Below are 23,710 nucleotides of genomic sequence, written 5' to 3' on the forward strand. Positions count from 1 at the left end.
CGTGTAATTGAGTTTCCTTTCATGTGTTTTCAATTAAAGATCTAAACAGATTACGTACACTCACAATACGTTGAAAATTATTTTCATTTTCAGTTGGAAAGTACTGACACTGACACTGATATATATTATATTCATATCGCTATTATTATATTTCGAATATGAATTGGAATTTATTGTCTATGTATACTTGATACTAATATGTTATGGGAACTATCAAATGTCTGCAACTAATTGATAATATTTATAGACTTCACATACCTGAAATTTTTTATGAAAAAAAAAAAAAAAAAATTCTTTTTTGACTTAAAAACATTTTGTACTTACATTTCAAAGGTTGTAAACATAACATCCTAAAGGTTGACGACGGTTCGTTGATATACAATATCCATTATCGTTAACCTAATTTGAAATATTATTAATTTATAGGGATCATTAGTATATATAACAATATAATTACCATATTTAGAAGGTGAAACGTCAAGACTTTCTCCGCTATTATTGAACTGCCAAAAAAACGTCACATCCGGTGGATTTGCTGTTACGGAACAACTCACGCGCAGTGTTTCCTCCATTTGGGCTCCCAACACTTGTGGCGAAGTATGCGTACATACTGGGGCATCTGTGTATAAAATAGAAACATACTATCTTATTACATTTACAAGGGTCTGCTACAAATTAGACTAACAACAGATACTGTAACGTCATGATGGAAATTAAATCGATTGCGACATTTAATTGAAGTTAAATTCAATATATAATTAGTATTTATGAGCACCACATATTCCTATATCCTACAATGACAATATGCAAAACAAAAAGAAAGAAAGAGAGAATAAAAAAATTCCAAATTTAAAATACCCACAAAAACATCACAAATTTGTGATTTTAACATATCTAACACGTTATGTTAAATGGCAATGATTATGTTTTATACAATTTAAACTTTAACATTGAGAATATGACAATAACACCCGAAATAACAAACAATACACAATAATTCAACTGAACGAGGAATGTTATAATTAACTAAAGAGACCTCGAATTGTGTTTGTAACATGTACCAAAAGTTTGACTATATAATTTACGTCCACTGCTCCATGTTCAAGCGACGTCATTATGATTCGGTTAAATAATTTTAATAATAAATAATTAATTAATTGAATGCACGATCTCCATACTACGTTTACTGTCTTTATAAGAGGCAAACTATTTAGTGCCTGATGTTGAAACGTGTCATGGTATCTTGAGCCATGCCGATTTGCCTTTTTATCTCGGAGACAGAGATGCCGTCGTTAGAGATTCGGGCTCCGAGATATGAAAGAATTTTCGCTCAAACTACCAGTATCAGTTTAGTTTCTGATCTGTTCAGTGAGACCTATATTCCTACATCCTAGCTCAAGTCTTTAGAACAGTTTTCCATATCATTCATAGATCTTGCCAGGAGAACAATGCGATGTGTCCAGTTCAGTCTGAAATTAAATCTATTCACCTATAAGGAATATATATATAAACAATTAAAATATAGACATATTTTAATAGTGACATGAGAATACCATGTTCTGTTTCATTAATTGTATGTAATATTAGTATATATAGAAATATATACTTTTAATATGACAAATATTCTAGTCGATTATATTATGTAATATGTATAAAGAAAACATAGATTAAAAGCTCAAATATTATAAGCTTATTAAAACGTTCATCACAGTGATCATTTAATCCATCATACAACTTTTACCATTATATCGAAGTCCAATCAATAAATTGTTTTGATTGATGTTTCGATAATGATTCACGTTTCTCACCCGACTTGTTTACTAAAACTTTGTTATATCATTAACGAATTAATGATTACTAAATAAATAAATCTCCAAGGAGATTATTATCGTAACTTATTTCGTGATCGATCACATTTTACGCTCATCGGATAAATAGTACAATATGTTTACATAGGTAAATAGTAGAACAACATTTTCCATAGTAAAAGTAAGATTAAATAATAATAATAATATAGAAATGACACTAATATGGTATGACAAAATTGATCTAACGCTAATATCCACACCAGAAAACCCCTAGTAGGTGATCAGCCTCCTGCCTAACACAGGCCGTCGACTTTTGTGTCTCAGGCAAACCGGTTCCCTCACGATGTTTTCCTTCACCGGTCAAGCGAATGTTAAATGCGCACATAGAAAAAAAGGTTGGTGCACAGCTGGGGATCGAACCTAGGACCTCGGGTAAGAGTTTAGAACGCTGTTGCCTGCAATACTGCACACTGCACTGCATATATAAATTTCATCTGTTTCTACCTGATAAAAATCGAATCAATTGTAATATGCCTAAATGAACGGTCAGTTAAAAAATTTAAGGTTAACTTTACTTCGAATAAATAATGATTGTAACAAATCCACGCTTTTTAGAGATTGATTGATACTCTGAGATTAACGAACCCCGATCTGAAATGAAATTAGTGTTTCAGTATAATAGAAAACAAAAGGCCATCGATTGAAATTGGATAAACGGTCGTACAATTTACTTGTGGAGTAGTTCTATCTACGTTTTTATGGATCGGAAAGCCGTTCTGTCTGTTAGGTCATTGATTTTAGGTGATTGTGTGTAGGGGGTGGATTTTATTTTGAAAAGTTTCTTACATCTCACTATTATTCATATTAAGCTATGGCTGTCATCGTTTCAAGACTGATAAAAGTCAAGTTCCTATTAGTGTATCCAAATGTTGTGTTTAGTAAACCATTTAAGTTCACTAAAATATCTCCCAATCGATTCGGTAACTCCTCAATCGTAAGTTGTGAAAGTTCTCCATATCATTTATAACTTCCTATAGAGACAGGCGCGTTCGCGTTCATTTCACTCTCAAATCTTAAGACAATTCAATTATATAGCATTGCATAGCATTCAATTATTAGCATATTATATTAACGTAACCTATTGTGGATACATCCAATGTGATTATTTTTAACTTTATTTTTATTGTAAAGATGTATCTGTTTTGTTTCCAAATAAATACATTGTAATTATTCCTAAGAAACACTACTACTTTTCAGGTTTCAGGGTAATCTTGACCTGGTGATTCCACTTGTATTGTTGTATAACAAGCTTGGTTGTCCGACTTAAATATTTGATTATTATTACAAACTTACATTGTATACTTAGATGAGTTGTCTGGCTGGCTGTTTCACCTAGTGAGTTGGACGCTCGGCAGGAGTACTCTCCACTGTGATCGCGAGTCACCTTCTGTAGTACTAGAGACTTCGTACTAACTATAACGCCTAAAACCACGTTGTGTCCAACTGATTTATTCTGTAAAATGAACACAGGTAAATTTCTTATTTAATTGTGACTAATTTTGCGATAAATTATCATCAAGTGACACAATATTGTATACAGTAAATGTAAGCGTTTTTGTGAATAAATAAAATGAACGTTTGGGAACTGGTGACCTGTGGAATTGGCTCCCAGCGGAGTTGTTCTTAAGGAAATGCTATACTATGAACTGAAATAAAGTCGTACACGTAGTACGCTGTTTTTAAAGGGGTAATTAATATGTAATATCCATGCGCTATAGTTGTTAACTTTGTTGGCTGACATGCAGGCTGGGTATTTAAATTACAGGTATAATTAGTAATGAAAAAAATCCAAATTTAAATTAATGACAGCAATCCTATCCACTAATTATTTAATATTAATTTATATAATGTACACTAAAGTTCTAACTGTAAAACAAAGCTTCAAACTAAACGGCATTAATTGACTACGGAATGACTATGTGCCAATACCAATACAGTAATACCCCGACTTACGCTACCTCGACTTACGCGAATTCGGAGTTACGCGATTTAATTTTCTCGTCTATTCGTTTTTTGTTTGAACGCCGCGCAGTTAAAGTCAAACGGCGGCGTTAGTTTCTGACATCCTCTCTCCCCCCCCCCCCCTTATTATTCGTTCAGTTTACAACAGACACAGACGTGTAGTAATGTAAAATGTGTAGGATAGTGATGATGTTCAAGAGCTTGTGGATTCATACAATGAGGAAGTCACAAATGTTGAGTCATTCAATGCGTGAACAAGTCACAATGATGAACAATGATGATTCTTTGGATCCAGTTCAATTGGAAGATCAAATGACAGTTGGAAACTTGACAGAACCCCTCAGTTCGATTGAAAAAGGGTTAACAATTTTGGAAAGCATAGACTCCAATGAAGAGCGCATTTTTGTTACAAAACATGGAATTAAAAAATACTAGGATGCTACGAGGAGATATACGGGAGAAGAAAACGACTTTGTAATTACTATTTATGAAACCTTCTACATCAAACTAACTTCGGATTGCGTTTATACACTCTATTAATATAGTTTGTCATATTATCTGAAATACTAATTATTTCCTAAATTATTGTTTTATTTAGTCTCCAGTCCCAATTAAACATACTTTGTATGTCTTTATATGCAAATTTGTACCCCGACTTACGCGAATTCGACTTACGCGGATAGCGCTCAGTCCCACCTATCGCGTAAGTCCGGGGTATTACTGTACTCTGAATTAACTGATGATTTATTGAGCTAGTTTACTCTGAAACTTCAATATTATGTTGCGAATTCGACTCAAAAGGCCAATTAAATTACAAACAGATTGATGAACTGTGTTTAACTAGTGCTAACACTTTCCGACTGTTCCATTTTTGAAATGCGAAAAAACAATTGACTAGAGGATGTTTGGACGAAAGAGGTATTTTGTAAAAAGTTGGTATATATGTACCTAGATAATATTAATACACAAAAAATGGTATTATAGAGTAAGAAAATGTACTTTAAGATTTAAAATTTGTATTGATTTAAGGTAAGGAGATTTGTGAAGAATTTTAGTTTTTCTCATAATGATTAAAATTTATTCTATTTAATTTAGTCGCAGTTTTTGATGTTAATCTTTTGTTGTTTTAGTTATCTGTTTCTGAAGTTGGTAAGTAAAATTTAAATATATTCATTGCTTAATAAATACATGTTGTGATAGGGATAAAGGCAATAAAGCGATGCCCTGAAATTACAACAGTTCAGCCAAGTGTGAATGTAACCATCAAAACGTACCCAACATCTGATGAAACCATTTGTTTTGCTTATATAAACACATTACTCCTGAGGGAATTGTGTTTCGCTGCTTATTTCAAATTATAAATTCATTTATAGTTTAAAAGCTATAGTAAGAATTCATGGGTTTATTTCATTTGTCAGTCAATAAAATAATAGTCATGTTCATTAAATATAAAAAGTTTGTTCTTTTTTTAAACTTATTTTTTAGCGCGGAAATACGGCCAGTATCTATCGTCACAGATTACTTACATTGTGGTACCACGTGATACGATGTTCTTTTGGATTGGCGCGCACAGAACATTCAAAGTAGACGTCATCGCCCTCTTTGATCTCGTCCGGGTTTAGCGTACTACCCAATGAAAGAGAAACAACTGGTGGATCTAAAACAAAAACCATATGTAAATTATAAACTAGAACTTCTTCAGGATTGCTCAGACGCATTCAATTTAAGTACATATAGAAAAATTGTGAAATACCAAATTATAGTAGCAATATCAAATTAAAAAGAGTTACATTTAGTATATAATATTATCCCAGGTCCCAATTATCTGCACAGATAAGAAAAATCTTTGCAGTTCGTGTCTATGAGGGAAGTCCAACGGGAATCGATTCCACAGTTCGCTAGTTTGCGTGAAGAGCCTTGAGAAGCGGACTGTGGAAGACTTCCAGCCCATACTTATAATAATTACAAAATTTTAAAAATAATATCACTCTTTTCTTATTTCGCTATATCGTATTAAAATATATTTTTTTAGAAAGAGGATATTACGAATCAACCCATTCCTTTGTTAGTTCGCTAATTCGTTAACTCCTATTCTTTACATCAATAAAATTCAAGGCTAGGAGCTTCACTTAATGCTAAAGTAATTATCGTACACTAATAACATTTGACATTCTGGGTGAGAGTAAACAAAAAGTAGGTGCTAATGGATCCATTAGGGAGTCTTAAAATCTAGTGATGATTAATCTAAAGCCGAATTACAAATTATGTCAATCTATAAAATTTAATCTATGCTAATGTTTGCAAGTTTTTATATATTTTGTGGGTTGAAAAGAGTATTAATGTCAAAAAGAATTTTGATGATGTATTTGAAATATGTGTGGCATTGTTGTTTTAAATAATTGTATATGATATTTAGGCTAACGGCTAACTTAATGTGTTTCATAAATGATTTTTTTATTGAACTAAAAGCCATATTGTATTTATACTTTTCCAATTAAATCCGATAAATTCCAACAATTGTAGTTGAGTCATAATCGATAGTTTTTGAGATATCTGGCTTACTGGAGACATGTTAGAAGAACTGGCAAGAAACTTTCGGCCACTCTTTTTAATTGCTAAGTATTGAGTCATACAAATTGTTTGAACTGGAGCAAATCAATCCCAAGGATTTGGATCATTTAAATATTTGTAAAATTTATATACAAATTTATCCGGTGAGTCTCCGGCTCGTGTTCCCCTGTTCTACAAAATAACATATGTACTATAATAAAATATGTACTTTGATAAATATAAATTTTATTTCTAGCGTCAGAGATCTAGATTTATAATATAATTTAATGTATAGCATATAGAATATTACTTATCAAGGTTAGCCTAGCTTGAGCGTGCGACTGCCATCACCCATGTCGAAGTTTCAAACCTCGATGTATGCCTATTTCTGTTTATGTGCGCATTTAACACTCATAGTGTGAAGTGAAACCTCAAGAAATTTGCCTCAGACCCACAAAATCAGAGGTCACTCACTGGATGAAATGTGATTTTGTACGGCTATCTTTTTAGAGTGATTATTTGCAAACAACAATATTGTAATATTAATCTTAAGTATTATTCTCATGTTAGTGACATTTATGTCTATTATGAGAAATAAAGTCTTTAAACATAGATTTTCGAAAAGAAATAGAAAGTCTATCAGGTATGAGAGTTGCACGATGACGCCACTACTCCAACACTGCTAAGTAATATTTGATATACTATATACGTAAACTAAAGTTAATACTGTATTATGTAGCCATCTTAAACGTTATTAACTAGATCTTTAAGTTAAATAATACCTCAACGGTCTCTTAAGTTGGGGCTGGTATAGTCTTAAAACTAACTAAAGATTTTCTTAAAAGGATTATACTTTGACGTTCTAAGTTTTAGTGAATATATTATATTAAACTGTTCAAGACAAATTTTGCATCAGTTACTTCAAATTGTTACTTACAAATTATAAAGACTAAATAGAACATTAGATCTTTGTTAATATTATCATTGAGAAAATTTGACGGTTTTTAAGTACGCAACGCTAGAATGAAATGTCTACACGATATTATATTTAAACTGAAGTTTCAGTATACTTTAACAATATTTATAATAATTAAAAAAAATATTTAAAAAATATCACTGATCAAAACAAATTTATCGTTAAACATTTCCTTTCATATAAATACTAAATATTAAACAGTGCCATGTAGTTGCCTCGCGCGACCTTTTACTCTGTAGTTGTTGTTTTTGCTTTGACAGTCTCTTAATTTATGTCAACATTTGATCGTTAGTAAAGGATTGTTTGAATATCTTGAATCAAAACAATGACTACGCGTGTTAAACGTAGAAAATGCTATATGGCTTATATCAAATAGAAGTATAGTTGTGTTGCATTCGAATATTTTCCTTGCCGTTATTTTCATACAAAGAGTGGCGGAGAGTTTATTGCCAGTTCTTCTCTTCCGTCCAACACCTTTGATTTCAGAACAGTAGATGTAACATTAGAGGCATATCATATACATTTCTGTTTATGACGTTCATAAGTGTACATTGTGTCACCGATATGAATCAAACAGTTTACCTAAATGAAAAATCTCGTTAACGATTCTTTATATTAACTTAACGATTATCGCACAAGAATCTCACACCAATCGCCCAATCCTAATTCGAACATCAAAGTCTAATAGAATCGATATTAGTAATAGCAATCATGACCTACCTCGAGATTGCATCGAAACGTCGGTCTGTTCAGGTGAACGGTTATCTGTAGGAAACGAGCGTTGACACTTTATTGGCCATTAAAGACCTATAACGACGCCTGACTCCCCGCGACGCCCGACTAGAAGCGTCCTCCAAATAAACATTTACGATTCTACCGTTTAAATTGTTGCCAAAACGATTCGCGCTGGGAGCGAAATTCCCCACGCTCTAAATGCGTTACGGTTCGCCAAGCAGAAGTAAATAGAATTTATTTATATTTGCAAATTAATTTCCTCTGTCGTTATGTAATAGAGTCTGCGTTTTGCTCATTTTGATGACTGGCCCGTAACGGAATTAATTTGTTTTGTTGAGTACTTCTAAGATGTACGCACGAGTAATTTTATATTTATCAATGTTTGGAATCACATTTTCCTAGGATTGTTATCAATTATATTTGTTTTATAAAACATTGGTAATTTATGATACATTGTCAGTGAGTAAAATAGTTATTTGTTATTACACTATCTACGGCTTATAGATCGCTAGGTTTTTAACTAGTAACGGAATTAGAATATATATCATAAAAGACCCGACAGACGTTGTCTTGTATGATATACCATTTCAGAGGAGTTACCAACTGACAGACACACGTAAAGTATATATATATATCTTGTAAAATAGATCAAACTGTAAGCAAATTTTATTGAAATCGCTTAAATAGTTAAGGAATCCATAGCTGAAAAACGTGACGCGTAATTTATATAATTATATTATACGACTGGTAACCAGTAAGTGCAATATATAATATGAACAGCTGTTAAAAATTCAAACAAAATTGTTTTTTTCTTTCTTCAGAGGTGTTTTTATAAGGAATGTTTAAGTTAAGAACAGCTCATTTGTGATTGTGTAACTGAAAAACTAAATAACATACAAAACCAAATAAACATAATTTCACACGCTATTATGAGGTAATGTAGCGACCGTATTAAACTATATAAGTTCACAGTAATATAATTCGCCATAGTGTTCATTTCCAACGTAAATAGGCGTGAAGTTGTAGCTGAAATTGCAACAATTTTCCATTCTAATACAACGTTCTAAGCTTACATTTTACTATTTTCCTAGCAGTTGGAGTACTGTAAAACATAGTAGTAATAGCCGTGAATGTGTTTCGACTTCTAAACGGATGCGAACTACACTCTGAATTAGTTTTTGGCCACTATTCGGCTGGCAAATGTTGACGTTGAGGACTCGCTAAAACTAACAAGGTTTTAATTACGCTTTGCAAAGTTCTTCACACTCAGAAGCCTTTAATAACAGCAAGCGTCTCTTTGAAAATGTTTACAATATGTGTTTGGGTGCGATGCGTGAACGGGTTCATTGTTTAATTACTTTTGAAGCCATTTACTCTCAGTCCGTATATATGGAGTTTATGTTACGGGATTATTTTGTTTGTATTTGTAATTTGTACCGTAGACTGAAATAGTAATATTAATAGGAAAATATAATTATAATTACAATTTCAAAAGCTTAAGCCTGCCTATTTTTTTGTATTTAATATTATTTTCTTATCATTTTAGACGTAAAACCAGTGACAAAACAGTTTAGTTTTAGTACAATTTATGTCTATGTTAAGTTAGAATATTGATAACCAAGATCGTTTTTAGCTGATACAATGGATTTTTCGGTTCTATGCATGCCGGTTTCGTGACGATGCTTTCTTAAGTCTGCTCAATAAAATTCGTTTTTTGCACAGCCGTGATTCGAACACACTGACGTCTATATTCATTATAGAGAGGGTATCGATAAACTTAAGTACTATTGGGGTATTGTTATAAAAATATATCTGTCTTCGAAATTGTTTCACTAGTTTGCATTCTTAAATAGCAACATTATTTGAAAATGTATTTAAAATACTTTAAAGAGTGATTTTACTTTGAAGTTGGTATAAAAATTTTCCTTGCGTTAGAAAACTAAATGTAAGAAAAGTTGAACTCAAAGTTCTAATTGCATCAAGAAGCAGACTTGGGAAATCGAAAACGACCTAATAGAAAGCATTAAAAGAGCAATCATTAATTTTGCGGCTTCATCGCCTTGAGTGCAGAGTTTTATAAAATACTATTTAATTTAGTACTGTATTTATTTGATTCACAGAAAATTTCTTGCTGGCTTCTTTAAGAAAAACCTAATGTCATGTTGAAAGATCAAGAATATTTGTGTCCAAGGATATTTGGTATCCCATCACCTGCGCTAAATATAGAACCTTGACCAGTAAATTTACCTATGTTTAGATATCATATCAAATAAATTAATACTCTGTTCTACATATAAGTATAAAACAAACTTAGAAATTGAAACGATGTTTTTGTTGTTGTAAATGATTCCTAAAAATGGCATTAAAATCGAACTCTTCTTGATGAAGTGTGCACATTGGTGCACCGGGAAACGAGAGGTCAGAAACTCTCACGAGGGTTTCCATCGAGGACGTAAAGAGGGTACGAAGCGTATTTGCTTTCCTAGTTGCCACGACTGACAAGATTTAAGACCTGGAATGAGCTGTTTGGGGGGCCGATAGCAGTCATCAGTCACAAACAAGTCAAGACTAGGTACTTCACATGTGACGCAGATCCTGATGGGCCATGGTACTTTTAACACTATTTACACAGAAGTTAAGTCCTGGGTGTCAAAAGAATCCACCAAACGGTGGTTAATTTATTCGATTATTCTCCGACTTTTAAACAGCCAGCTACGACCTGGAGATCAAGACTGTCATAAAAATGAAAATTGGAATAATTTTGCCAGTTAATTGTTTAATTTGTCAGTAAGGTGAATAGCACAAAAAGTGATGCGGATCCAGTCGGGCCAGACAGCTCCAACTCGCTCATAAATATCATGAAGTTATTTTTGGAGTAATTGTAGGCTGGGCCCGGTGGATGACGCTGAGCTCACCAGGCCTTGTTTAAGCTAATGATGTCCCTTTTTATGGGGTAATTTGAGTCTACTCTGCTGCCAGCTTCTTGGCCACAGATCTCCCAAATCGCATGCCCGATAGTTTGTTAGGGATCCTATTTAAAATATCTCTTAAGCAATATTCTTTTCAGTAGGTTCCTTTGACAATTTTCTTGTTAAGGCTTCATAAGTTAATGAAGTATTTTTTGTAAAAATAAAAATTTTCTCCGAATAAGGTAATTAACCTTCATGTCAAAAAATTACTATCGCTAGATGCCTGTAATTGATTGATATTAGTTTATTATTTATGAACTACTTTTTATTTCATATGTGCTTGTCTAGCATATGCTCGATTTGTAAGTGGTTGCGCGCGATCGGTAAATGTGTCGTTCCCTATTCCAAAGTCTTAGACATAGGTCGCGAAAGGTCTTCATATATGAAAGCTCCTAGTACATACCTAGTATATGAACGCTCTCAGGGTGTGTAGCCATTAGCACTGTCATTTCTTCCTTCTTTCACACAAAACGAAACATTACAAAGATGAGTTTAAATAATTCTATAAGATAATTTCCTCAGTAGTAAATTTACTGAAACAAAACGGAGCTTGTGTGTTCAGCGGTGTGAGGCCTTCGCAAGGTGCTCTAAGTAGCAATGATAATTAAGCTTAACGATGTCAGAAATGTGAAAACTGGTTGAGTTGAGCGTCGTTATTGCTTATTTTGTAGCAATATTCGTTTAGGAAATGTCTATGTGAATTAAGATGTGGGGATACAGTGAATTGTATTTGCTCTCGAATTAATGTATAACACTGTATTAATGAATGTGAAATTAAATTTGCGTTATTTTGAATAACGTAAATGTTATCAAAGCTTAAAGTGTTTTCAATATTTTATGAATAGTCTGTTTATTGAATTGAGTGTACAAGCATTGTGAAGTGTTTTAACATTAAATATTATGAAATTTGTCGCAAAAATAATATGTGAAATTATTTTAGTTTTTATACTTTTGTTGATACAAATTTAGATATGTTTAAATTATCTATATTAACATAGATAATTATACTCACACACAACATCTAGTTTGAAGGAATCTTCTATACCCTGTCCTGGTAAGGCGCTGTTGTCCGCCTGACACTTGACCTGAACACCATCATCTTCGGGAAGAGGAGTAAACTGAATTGTACTGCTCACCCATGTGTCGTTTACTACTTCAGTTACCTGAAAAGAAATAGTTATTTAAGATTATTTTTAATATTAAAATGTTTTATCAGTTATTGGACACAAAGAAATGTTGTATAGAATATCGATATACTGTAAGAATATTATTTTTTACAATAGTCAAGTTGGACTGCTTTCTACACTAACCAGATGCAATCGGTATTTTCTTCCTTCACTATAAGATTGAGTATAGAAATGTCCACATAGAGATAGAGTCCTTTGGTGCATAGCTGGGGTTCGAACGTACGACTTAAGGGATGATAGTCATAGTCTAAAATCGCTGCTTAATAAGTATATGTAATCTATATTTTCCTTTCTATAGATTAAGTTTTATGTACAAAAGTACAATTTGTAATTAATAAAAGCAAAAACGTTAAACAATAAATCCTTATTAAAAAGAATGTATAAGTACGTGGATATGGAACGCCTTTTAATGTATAACCTTTTGCATAGTAATTAATTGAAATCCCGACAATGGACGAGTACAATGAATGTTTTATACTCGTATTCATTACTGATGTAAGCTTCGATGAGTATGAGGAATAAAATCAGATGTCACAGAAATAATCATTCATGTTGCGGGTGGGTGGTGACAGAGAGTAATGACAAGAATCTTATATATTTATGGCCTGCGCAAAGAATAAAAGAATGTACAAAATGTTTTTATGTTTCCTTAAGGTTAGTTCAACTGTTGAAATGTATCTATTGGCTAAGTGCGTTATTGCAACTCCTGATATACGTATTTAAGGCTAATAAGCTTCAACTAACGGTGAAGCCAAACATTGTAACCGGTGTATCTTAGACTTCGGATCTGGTATATCGATGGCAGTGTTAAACACATTTGGAGCTAATCATCTTTAAAATTAACTTAATAATTAGGTATTTATTTACGTTTATTTGTAACAGTTGTGCTTGTTGTTCCAATATTTTTAGAGGTATAAGACATAATATAAGGAGAAGAATTCAAAATTTGTAGTGATTTTTTGATACGGTTTAAAAACAAGAGACAGGCTAAACATACCTTCCCCCTAGTGAATTTCCTGTTGTCCTTGAACCAAGTGAGCTGGGCGGGCGGGCGGCTTCCCTCCGCCACACATGATAAGCTGACGTGCCGCTCCGCCGATAACGTCGCCGGCTTCTTCGCTATCTGCACTAACGTCGGCCTCACTGTAACAAATGTACTGCTCATATCTTCAAGGATTGGAAAGCTGAAATGGGAACAGCAGCTTCATAATTTGATACGCATTACGCTATGTCGAAATTATATTTGTACAGTTACACTGAAGGAAATTCATCAGCTTACTACTATTTTAATCTTATATGACTAAATGTCAAATGATGATTTGAATGAATGTAATACTACTGCTGAACAACATTTAAAAACAATAGGGAATTGTAGGACTTTATTATTTTATTTATTACTTATTGTAAAGTTCTGTATTCACTTTGATTAGTGCGAGTGCATGTGATTAGTAATTAACAGTGATTAATACAGGTGTGTAGTGCAAGTAGTGTATCATTATTGTTTAGTGGCTCTGTTAAGTAAATTCATTTGTCATACGCATACAGGCACGCAGCGAGTGAGGGGGAAAGGCGCACGCGACGTCACTCCTCACAGATCACTCGCAAAAGAATAGAACACGCTTCAAATCACTTTACTACGCAGCCAACTAATCACCTGCACTAATCAGTCGCCGTCCACACTTGTTTTCTCCTAATCACTAATCACCTGCACTAATCACTAATCAAAGTAAATATAGGCCTTTAGAATTGTGTCTATATGTTTGTAAGTGTGGCGGAGAGTTTGCCAGTTCTTCTCTTCCGTTCTCCGCCCTTGATTTAAGAACTGGCGGTAAATGTAAAATTAGAAACATTTAATGACGAATGATTTCTTTTTTGACGTGCATACGTGTACATTATGTTGCCTAGGTACATGAATAAATGATTTTTGAATTTGAATATGAATTTTCAAGAAATAATTAATCTATATTAGTTATATACTAGTTATTAGAATTATACATATAGACGTACTATATAAAAGTCTGGCCCACAATAATGCCCACATATATAAACACATTTTTCCATCGTTTTATTTAAACTTTAAAAATTATAACAGTGAAGACCAAAGAGTATCAATAGTTATAACAGACGCGTATCTTGTATAATTAGGCTACGTAGCTACGAAAATGCTACGTTAACACTACGCTATCACGTAGCTTCACTAGAACAAGCAAGCTTTCATATTGAATCCATTTAAAGTTTTACTCAATAAATTTTATTTTATATATTAAATTTTAATTAAATTTTGAAAATTCTGGGAATTATCAAAACTGGGATAAACAGAATACCTTTATAGAGAATATTTTACATTTTGAACCGACTTCAAACAGAGTGAACAAATCCTTTTTGTTTAATTCGATCAAGTAGCGTCGTTGTGCGTTGATTTTTCTTACTAACAGTGTTAAATTCTAAAATATTTGATTAACTAGAAAAATATTAATTGCCATCTACAATTATTCAGCTTTTTTATAGTTTAAATGACAGATTTATTTCAATACAAAAAATGATCAAACCAGACTTAGTACTACAAATATGTTTACCATAACTCAGCTTACAAGTCTTGTAAATAAATACCCAATAACTCATTAGACGTCATACCATTGTGTCAGGTGATTCGCAAATACCTCAATACGTAATTACGTCATACTCACAATTCATTTCTAAGCGAACCGTCTTCTCTTGAGGGCTGACAAGGTTTGTATTCGAGGCTCGACACTTGAAGGTGGTATTCAAGTGGGATCTCTTGACGTGAGGTAACTCGAGTTTGTTAACAACGACGTGCGAATCTGATTTCTCGCCGATGTATTGGGGTGCGGGTACACTGTCTATAAGCCAGATGACGGTTGGAGATGGCCGGCCTGAAACAAGTGATTCTGTGAGGGTGATTCTTTTATGTCTTGGTTTATAGTAAATTGTCTTGTTAATTCTTATAAATTAATATGAAATATTGTTAAGGTTTCATGGTCGCAGCGTCTTAAAAATAGTTTTAAAATAAACCTTTGGTAAATAAAAGTCATTTTATTATTATTTGAATTTTGAACGTGTTTGGAACTAACAATCCTCTGCTATAAAATAACTATAACAAAGGCCGAAAACAAATTTAAATTAAATTAATACTTGCACTTTAACCGGAATCGAACCCAGTACCACCACCTAACTGGCCTATTAGGCCCTTAAAGTAAAATAGCAACCCTAACTGCAACCAACTTAATTTAAAAAAAAATGCATGATGCATTAAAAATAATACTAACATTTGAAGGTTTCCGAGATACTATGTGCGCATTTAACATTCGCTCGAATGATAAAGGAAAACTCTGCCTGCCCTAGTCCCAAAAAAGTTGACAGCTTGTGTCAATCACAGGAGGCTGATCATCTACTTGTCTATTATATTGACAAATGATCATGAAACAGATTCATAACTTTGAGGCCAAGACCCAAAAAGGTTGTAGCGCCACTGATTTATTTTAAAGATACTGAATTAAAAAATCTACTCCTAAAATATAATATATGACATATAATATATATACATCATTTATAAAACACACTTTAAGCATCTATATAAAAAAGCTAACGTAAGTTTTTAAATACAAAAGCTTGTTTGTAAGATATGATCAACAATTAACAGTTACTCTAGCCGCGAAAGGGTTGAAGATTATATCGCGCAGTCAGGAAATGTGCAGTTAAATGGCGTATAGTGTAACATGTTTACGATTAATCTTGTTACAAGCTGGAATTTAAAAGTTGAGGTGCAATTGATAATAATAGACTTTATTTGAAGGTTCAAAAACGTAAACGATTTCGTCTTTTTTAATATACTGGATTAACGTTATCAATAATACGAGTACCTTATATTAGCTTTTATTCAGATACATTTTTCATTAACATTTAAACACATTTCCATTTTATTCTGGCATTGAGAGTGTCAGAGTGTCAGTGGTGGAATACCACCACCCATGTAATAACTTAACATCAGGTGAGCCTCCTACCCGTTTGCCCCCTGTTCTATAAAAAAAAATCTTCTTCTAGTGTATCTGTGTGCCTTTTTTGGCACAGGCCTCCTCCAAATCCCACTATTCCTCTCTGCACTTTGCAACACTCAGCCAAGAACCACCTACTGATTCTTTTATATTGCTATAATATATCAATTTGACTAGAATAAAAATTTCAATTCTACGTTTTTATATTTTCAATACAGTTTAACATTTAGTAAGAAATAGTTATTATTAAACCAATCCGAATATAATACACATATTTAGATGAGTTTTACTAGTCTGTATCAACAGTATTTTAGTCAATAAGGTTAGGTCACCTACAAGTCTCCCGCATTCTACTTTAATCTACAATCTAAGCAAATGCTTATCCAATAACCTAGTTTAATTCATAGTTATTGAAGCATAGTTGAAATTGCATTTACCTTATCCAAATAAAACGATCAATTTGTGACTAGACCGTCGTGGTTTGCAGACAAATCGAGTCAGGGCAAAAATAGCCCCAAACTACAGATAGAAGTTACGGAATTGAATGAAGCTCGGGGATTGAAATAAAATGTTTGCTTTTGAATTATGCGAGCTTATTTAGAATCCTAAACCTCTAATCTCATAATAGCCGGCTTTAGCCGTGGCTCTGTAACTATGTTTCTATATTGTATGGCTCTTGTGCGCTATTTATATTATTACTGTGTTAAAGTTACGGCAGTTTCAACCTTTACGAATTGACTTATTGATCCATGCTTGTAAATACTGATTATATAATCTATAGAGATAAGTTGTTATACAATTTTAATATGTCGGTAGTCTGTCTAACAAATTGAGGATGGATAGTACTCTTGCTGAGTTGGGTGAGTATAGCATAGCAAATGTACCTTTAATAAACTGTAAATACGTACATTGTAAGCTTTAAATCTATTGTTGTTTTTAATTAAACATTTCCATATCAGTTTTATAGTATAATACGTTTTATAATTTATAGTTTAAGTGTTTTTTTATTAAAATAAATACAAAGGTTGTATTTCTTTTAATACAACATTTAAACTTTAAACCTTTAAAGGTATGAGACGGTAGAACAAAAAGTGGTCACAATTTCTCCATCCTAATAAATAATAATAATAATTAGCCTTTGTATTTCCTGACTTAACAGGAACCCCTGTTTGGGTAAAGGCCTCCTCCAATTTATACATTACATACAATAGGATGCCTATTTTTGTCGGTTTTGTACTATGGAATACCGGTTTTTACCAGCTCATCTATTCAGATCACCTTCCTGGTTGCCTTTCCACTACTTGCGTGGTGGGCCTTTCCATTGCGTAACTTGTTTGGTCCACTTTCTGCTAGACATTTTTGCTACATGACCGGCCCAATGCTATTTCAGTTTTTGAGCAAAAGTCAAGTTGGAGGTTGGAATGTAATTTAACTACTCCTCTTACTTTTAGTAATTAAATAATTTAGACGGATTTGATTTTCCGTTTGACCAAGCATTAATGTTTATTAATAATATCCAATTACAATATCAATTTCTCATATAAAACATGATTAAAAATTAATGGAAAATATAAGCACAATATTTATATTCAAGGGAAGTAAATAACAACTACGCTATCTTTTTGATGACTTTAAATGTTATTTGAAAACAAAAAATACTTATAATTACTTTTGATTCATATTTCTTCGGTCACTTTTGCTTTAAAGTTTATTGCATGTATCTTTTTATTGTGATTATTGTAAGAACGACTACAATGTACGTTACACTACACTTTGTTGTTACGACTACACTAAAGTGTTGTTCTCATGCAAGAGACATTTATTATCATTATTGAGAAATAAAGTTTAAAAACCTAAACCTTAAGCGACTATTTTTTATTCTAATACAGGTGAAGTCGCTTCAGCCAGCTATAATATATTTCCTAAGGTGTAGAGTGTACGGGCGCGGCTAGCACTGTAATTACGTTATCACGGGCTACGCCGTTCCTTCGTATTGATTACTTTACGTCACTCGGAAAATTTCATGATTTCCACTCTATATCATCTTTATTTTACTACCCACTAAAAATAAAAAAAATAAAAAATACGTTTATTTTGGAACATAGGATCATGATGGTATCACTTATTCCACGTCATTAAATTCGAGCCTGTTGGCATCCCTACTCATCGGCAAGAAGACAGAGTGTTGGCCGAGAGAAAAAGCCGGCGTAAAAAACTCTCGGTACTCAATAAAAAAAAAACAAATCATCAAACAATTCTACAATATTTAAAACAAATATAGAAAATTAATTAGAAGTATTTATACAAACTTATACAAACTTTTTGTAGCGATAAAAGACCAATTAATACACGAAACATAATATATAATTCTTGGCCTTAGATTTTTTTAAATTATGTTAATACACCAACTAGGCTGATCATTTGTAGGTCACTTATACTTTATAAGCGTTGATGCGTTACAGTGAGCAGTGTTGGCCTATTGGCTTCAGCGTGCGATTCTCATACCTGAGGTCGTAGGTTCGATCCCCGGCTGTGCACCAATGGACTTTCTTTCTATGTGCGCATTTAACATTTGCTCGAACGTGAAGGAAAACATCGCGCGGAAACCGACTGTCTCAGACCCAAAAAGTCGACGACGTGTGTCAGGCACTGGAGGCTGATCACTTACTTGCCTATTAGATTTAAAAATGAAACAGATTCAGAAATCTGAGGCCAAGACCTAAAGAGGTTGTAGCGCCACTGATTTTTTTTAATACTTTATAAGAGTATATAGCAATGGAATGAGAACGTAAATAATTAAATGTGTTTTCTTTTTATTTTATAATGAATTAAATATTAGGGTTACCATTTTTTTATTATCTTGTGAAAACTCTTCAATTACAGTAATACGTTACATTATTTTATATGAAATTGTTTAATACCTATATCGACTTAAGTGATACTTATAAATTACGCGACGATGCTAAAAGGTCTAATCAAATTCTTATCGTACTAAACACAACCTCGTAATGACCAAGAAATTCGTCCGCCAAATGGTATGAGATGACAACCCCCTAAGCCCGAAGGCTATGCATAATTCCGAGGAAACCTTAAGCGCGGGATTAGCCACTGTTTATACAAGATTTTGCAACTTAATGTCATATCAGAGGTCATAAAACAGACAAAAATAATTTAAATGAAATCAAAATAGGTACTATGTTTGACATCAATTAGTTCCTTTTTTAATAGTAAGTATTTTAAATAATAATATGTAAGTCTTCCGCTATCTGTGTAACTTAAAGTAATTATGATTTTAAGTGAAATGCTACGTGAAATAATAATAAATTACGTACCAAATTTTATAATTGAATTCTTAATAAAGTGTTAATGTACAATCGACGCGTAAAATAATAGTAGTCGTTATCAAACACTCTGGAGACGATAGATAACTTTGCACGGCTGCCATTTGGAGGCGATCACACAGTGACTTATCGGTAAGTTTAAGGGCGATATATCAAAGTAATCGGTTTAATTTCTCATCTCCCACTTGAGAGAAACTTGTGTTTATTCCCAGAGATTCTGTGCTTTATTATAACGATAAAATACTGTCAAGCAAAATGGGTGTACCAACATATGAGTTTTAATAGAACAAATTTGACGTTGCTCATTTATAAATTAGTTTACTCAAATACCGTAGTTTTTAGGAGTATTGGAGTAACAAACATATTGACTTATCCATTGATACACGGCCGGAGTTCTAACGTGCATTTATGAGTAAGTTCTCAGCCGCTAGCCCAGTTTATGCTATATATCTAATTCTAATATATCAATATTATTTATATATAAATCGCCGACGAAATCATATAGACTAGAACAATATATAAGAGTATTTTTGATAATTAAACGATGTAATATTAATAACTGCACATTTAAAAATATAGAACTGAATTAGATATTTTTTTTGTTTTTGTGAAGCTTAATAGGTATTTATTCCAGTTCTATTTTCATGTTAATTCAATGAAAAGCCTTTAAAAAGAACGTTTGTTTACATAAAATTTCTATACTTAATTATATCCAATTTCCATATCTTGGTACTTTAAAAATGTAGGTCAGTCGTAAGTAATTAAGAGCATCGCTCGCATGGGTTCACAATATTCAGTTATGCAAGTGTATCTTGATTGGAATACATAATTAGCGACGTGTTGTAGACGTAGTGTCAATCTATCACATGTTCTGGATCTAAAGTCCAACCCTTCATTTAAGCAACAAAACAGTATGGCGTGGTGATATTTGTATGTTCTATGTTTTGTAATTGTAACACAATAAATAATAAAAAATAAATCAGTGTCGCTACATCCTCCTTAGGTCTTGGCCTCAGATTTCTGAATTTGTTTCATGATCATTTTTAAATCTAATACATAGTATGTGATCGGCCTCCAGTGCCTGACACATGCCGTCGACATTTTGGGTCTACGGCATGTCGGTTTCCTAACGATGTTTTCCTTCACCGTTCGAGCAAATGTTAAGTGCGCACATAGAAGGAAACTCCATTAGTGCACAGCCGGGGATCGAACCTACGACCTCAGGTAAGAGAGTCGCACGCTGAAGCCACTAGACCAACACTGCTCTTTTAACACGATAAGCTCACCAAAAAACTACGTAATTCAACACGATTGTGAATGTTATCTTAGCAATTATACTCGTTATATATTTTAAGAACGAAACAGTTTACATTGAGCTTGTGTGGTAAATAAACGATTCTTAACACGATGTAAAATTGTTAAATGTCTATATTTACATAGTAATTCATAATTTAAGAAACATGAGTGATTTAAGTCCCATTCTGAATTTTGAAAAAACATCGTGTTTTGATTAGCTCTTATTATCTTAAATTTTTGACTATTTAATACAATATACAAAATCCAGCATTTTAATAGCACAATTAACGAAGAATATTAATGGGGGAATGGAATTGGCAGGGAAAAATAGTTCTGCTTGATTAACTATTTTTAACTGACTTCAAAAATGCATGAGGTCTAACTTTGCCAGTATGATGGCAGACCATTAATATAGTTTTTTGAATGTTGAACTTACCTCCTCTAACCTCACAGACAAGTACAAGTTCATTTCCCTCCTCCAATGGACCTACGACGCCTGAAACATCTCTCCCTGACTTGTCGTACAGTATCAACTGGTGTGGTGGTACTGAAACAAGAAAATAGAAAATGTAAGAGAATTAGAAACTAAATTCTTTTTAAAGTATTATCCTCAGATGTTAGTATCTGTTTGGGCTTTCTGTGGCTGACAAACATACGAATGTTTGGGTCTAAAGGCGTGTTCACTTTGATCACGGTTTCCTACAACGTACAGTGTTAAATTCGTACTTAGCAAAGTCCAATGGTGAATAGCCGTGGTTCGAATTTACGAACTTAGGGATTAAAGTCGACACGGCTTAGCCACTCGGTCAAGACTTCTCAAGCTACTTATAAAAGGCAATTCTAAGATAGGAGATTAGTTTTTATTAAAAAAGAACATTTGTTCCTAACCAATTATGACATGGCTTTTCACGTTCATTATGTGATTCAATTGGTATGTAAAGAAACAAATAATATCGTGTTTATAATTCCGAAGATGTAAAAGATATGAAAATACTTAGATCGCGTGTTCTATACATTTTAAAATAGCTGTAATTAGGCTGTAAAGCGTTATTAGTACGTTGTATAGAAAATTAATTACCAAAACGTTTAAAATTACATAAAATGATTTATATTTCGTGTATACTTGTGTTTTAGTTTGTAGCTGTAAGTTTAGTTTAGTTATAAGGTGAATTCTATCCAATATTGTTTTTTTATTTACACTAATTTGATTCAGTGGATCATATATTAAACTCCGAATCTGGAGTCTCATTTTAATTCCGATTGCAACTGATATATTATATAAATATACAACATATTGATTTAATTTTCAAGTTTTCCACGGTGATAGGCGATTGCGTATTTGTATGTAAATTTTGCGCCTTGTTTCACACAATCATCTTATAAACAGCAGATACTATGTTACATGGAGTTCCTTTCACCCGTTTTAAGATATCCTCTAACGCTACAGGTTGAGAGATTCGCTTTAAGTGCAAATGTATAAACTTATAAAAATAATTGCGAAATGGTTATTAATTAATAGGATTTTAACCTCGATAGATGTTTGTGGAATTTATTATTAATAAACGCGTGGATATAAAGTTCACTTGTCAGAAGTAAGTCACTTCTTTGTAAATTAATTATTTATAAGGTAAAAGCCTCAATAGATCATCTATTATATATATATATATATATATATATACATGTACCAGTATATGATCACTTCATGGAATTATATATCTATATTAATAAATAACGTGATACTGATAATATAAATTAATAAAAGATCAGCGTTTAATATGCAACTAATAAACAATAAAGTGTATTTTTTCTCCCTCTCTCTCAATTAGTCTCAATCGCTCTCTCCCTTTTCTTCGACAAAAACGCTACACAACTTTGTGACGCTTCGTTACCCTCATGCGCCTAAAGAAGTCTTTCTCACTTCAAAAGTCACAAAACATAAAACACAGTGCACTACTGTATAAAGATTTATTTAGAGAAACGTACAGAAATTATTGCGTGGACTCAATTACATTGAACCTAAAACAATAGTATTGGGAGGCACGTTTCAGAAAGGCCGACCACAAAATTCGATTTACACGTAAACCTTTCTACTATTTGCGACAAAAGTAAACCTTTGTAAGCCACAAAATAGCAAATGGGATCCCGACATCCACAGGGCTAGTTAGTAGTCATTACAAGGTCGGTCATTCGCTAAGTTGCTCTTCGATACCGGAATCAGTGGCCACCGGAACAACGTCGAATTTAAATTCCATAGTTGGCAGCTTCAATTAAGCACAGCGTTCTCAGTTGTTATGTCGTTTATTATGCTGTCAATTTACATCGGTTAATTACTTTAAATATAGCTAATAACGAATCGAAATTAAACATATTGTACTAACCGCGATTTGGAAAACGAAGTCTAAAGGTTGCATTTTTTAAAACTTATTGAATTATCGGCGTTGGAAAAAAAATTACCGTCACATTTTTCGGTTACGCGTCACATGTTTCGTTACCCGCCATCGTTTTCATGTTTTCATTTAAATTCACAACAACGGTTAATTCGAAGAGATTTCAAGCCAATTGTAACAAAAATATATAATAACGATAACAATGATAGTAATAATTCTATTAAAATTAATGAATTTCTTATTCTAATTCTGTGCAAATTAGTTGCAAATAGTAGTTCATTTCCGAAAAATAAGGTCATAATATTCATAAAGTGATTAAAAAAGTTTTAACCGGAAACAATGCAAAAACGCTCACCAGTAAAGTGTAAAGCCCTACTCTATCTTTTGGTATTTTTCAATAACACAAATAAACCATTTTTTATACTC

General features: G+C 32.7%; 1 protein-coding gene across 3 annotated transcripts in view; it reads right to left on the bottom strand.

Annotated features, from left to right (window-relative positions):
* LOC110998814 (hemicentin-1) overlaps positions 1 to 23,710 on the bottom strand; it is a 72,020-nt gene that overhangs the window by 10,598 nt on the left and 37,712 nt on the right. For all 3 annotated transcript variants that reach the window (XM_045629903.1, XM_022267603.2, XM_045629900.1), the window contains exons 5-11: positions 21,334 to 21,444; positions 14,935 to 15,141; positions 13,245 to 13,390; positions 12,073 to 12,223; positions 5,357 to 5,487; positions 3,162 to 3,321; positions 458 to 619 (exon numbers count right to left, since the gene is read on the bottom strand). In XM_045629903.1, the coding sequence (XP_045485859.1) occupies positions 458 to 619; positions 3,162 to 3,321; positions 5,357 to 5,487; positions 12,073 to 12,223; positions 13,245 to 13,390; positions 14,935 to 15,141; positions 21,334 to 21,444 (1,068 nt within the window). The remainder of the gene's footprint in view (positions 1 to 457; positions 620 to 3,161; positions 3,322 to 5,356; positions 5,488 to 12,072; positions 12,224 to 13,244; positions 13,391 to 14,934; positions 15,142 to 21,333; positions 21,445 to 23,710) is intronic.

Source organism: Pieris rapae, chromosome 1 (assembly GCF_905147795.1).
Source record: "Pieris rapae chromosome 1, ilPieRapa1.1, whole genome shotgun sequence".
Lineage (NCBI taxonomy): Eukaryota > Metazoa > Arthropoda > Insecta > Lepidoptera > Pieridae > Pieris > Pieris rapae.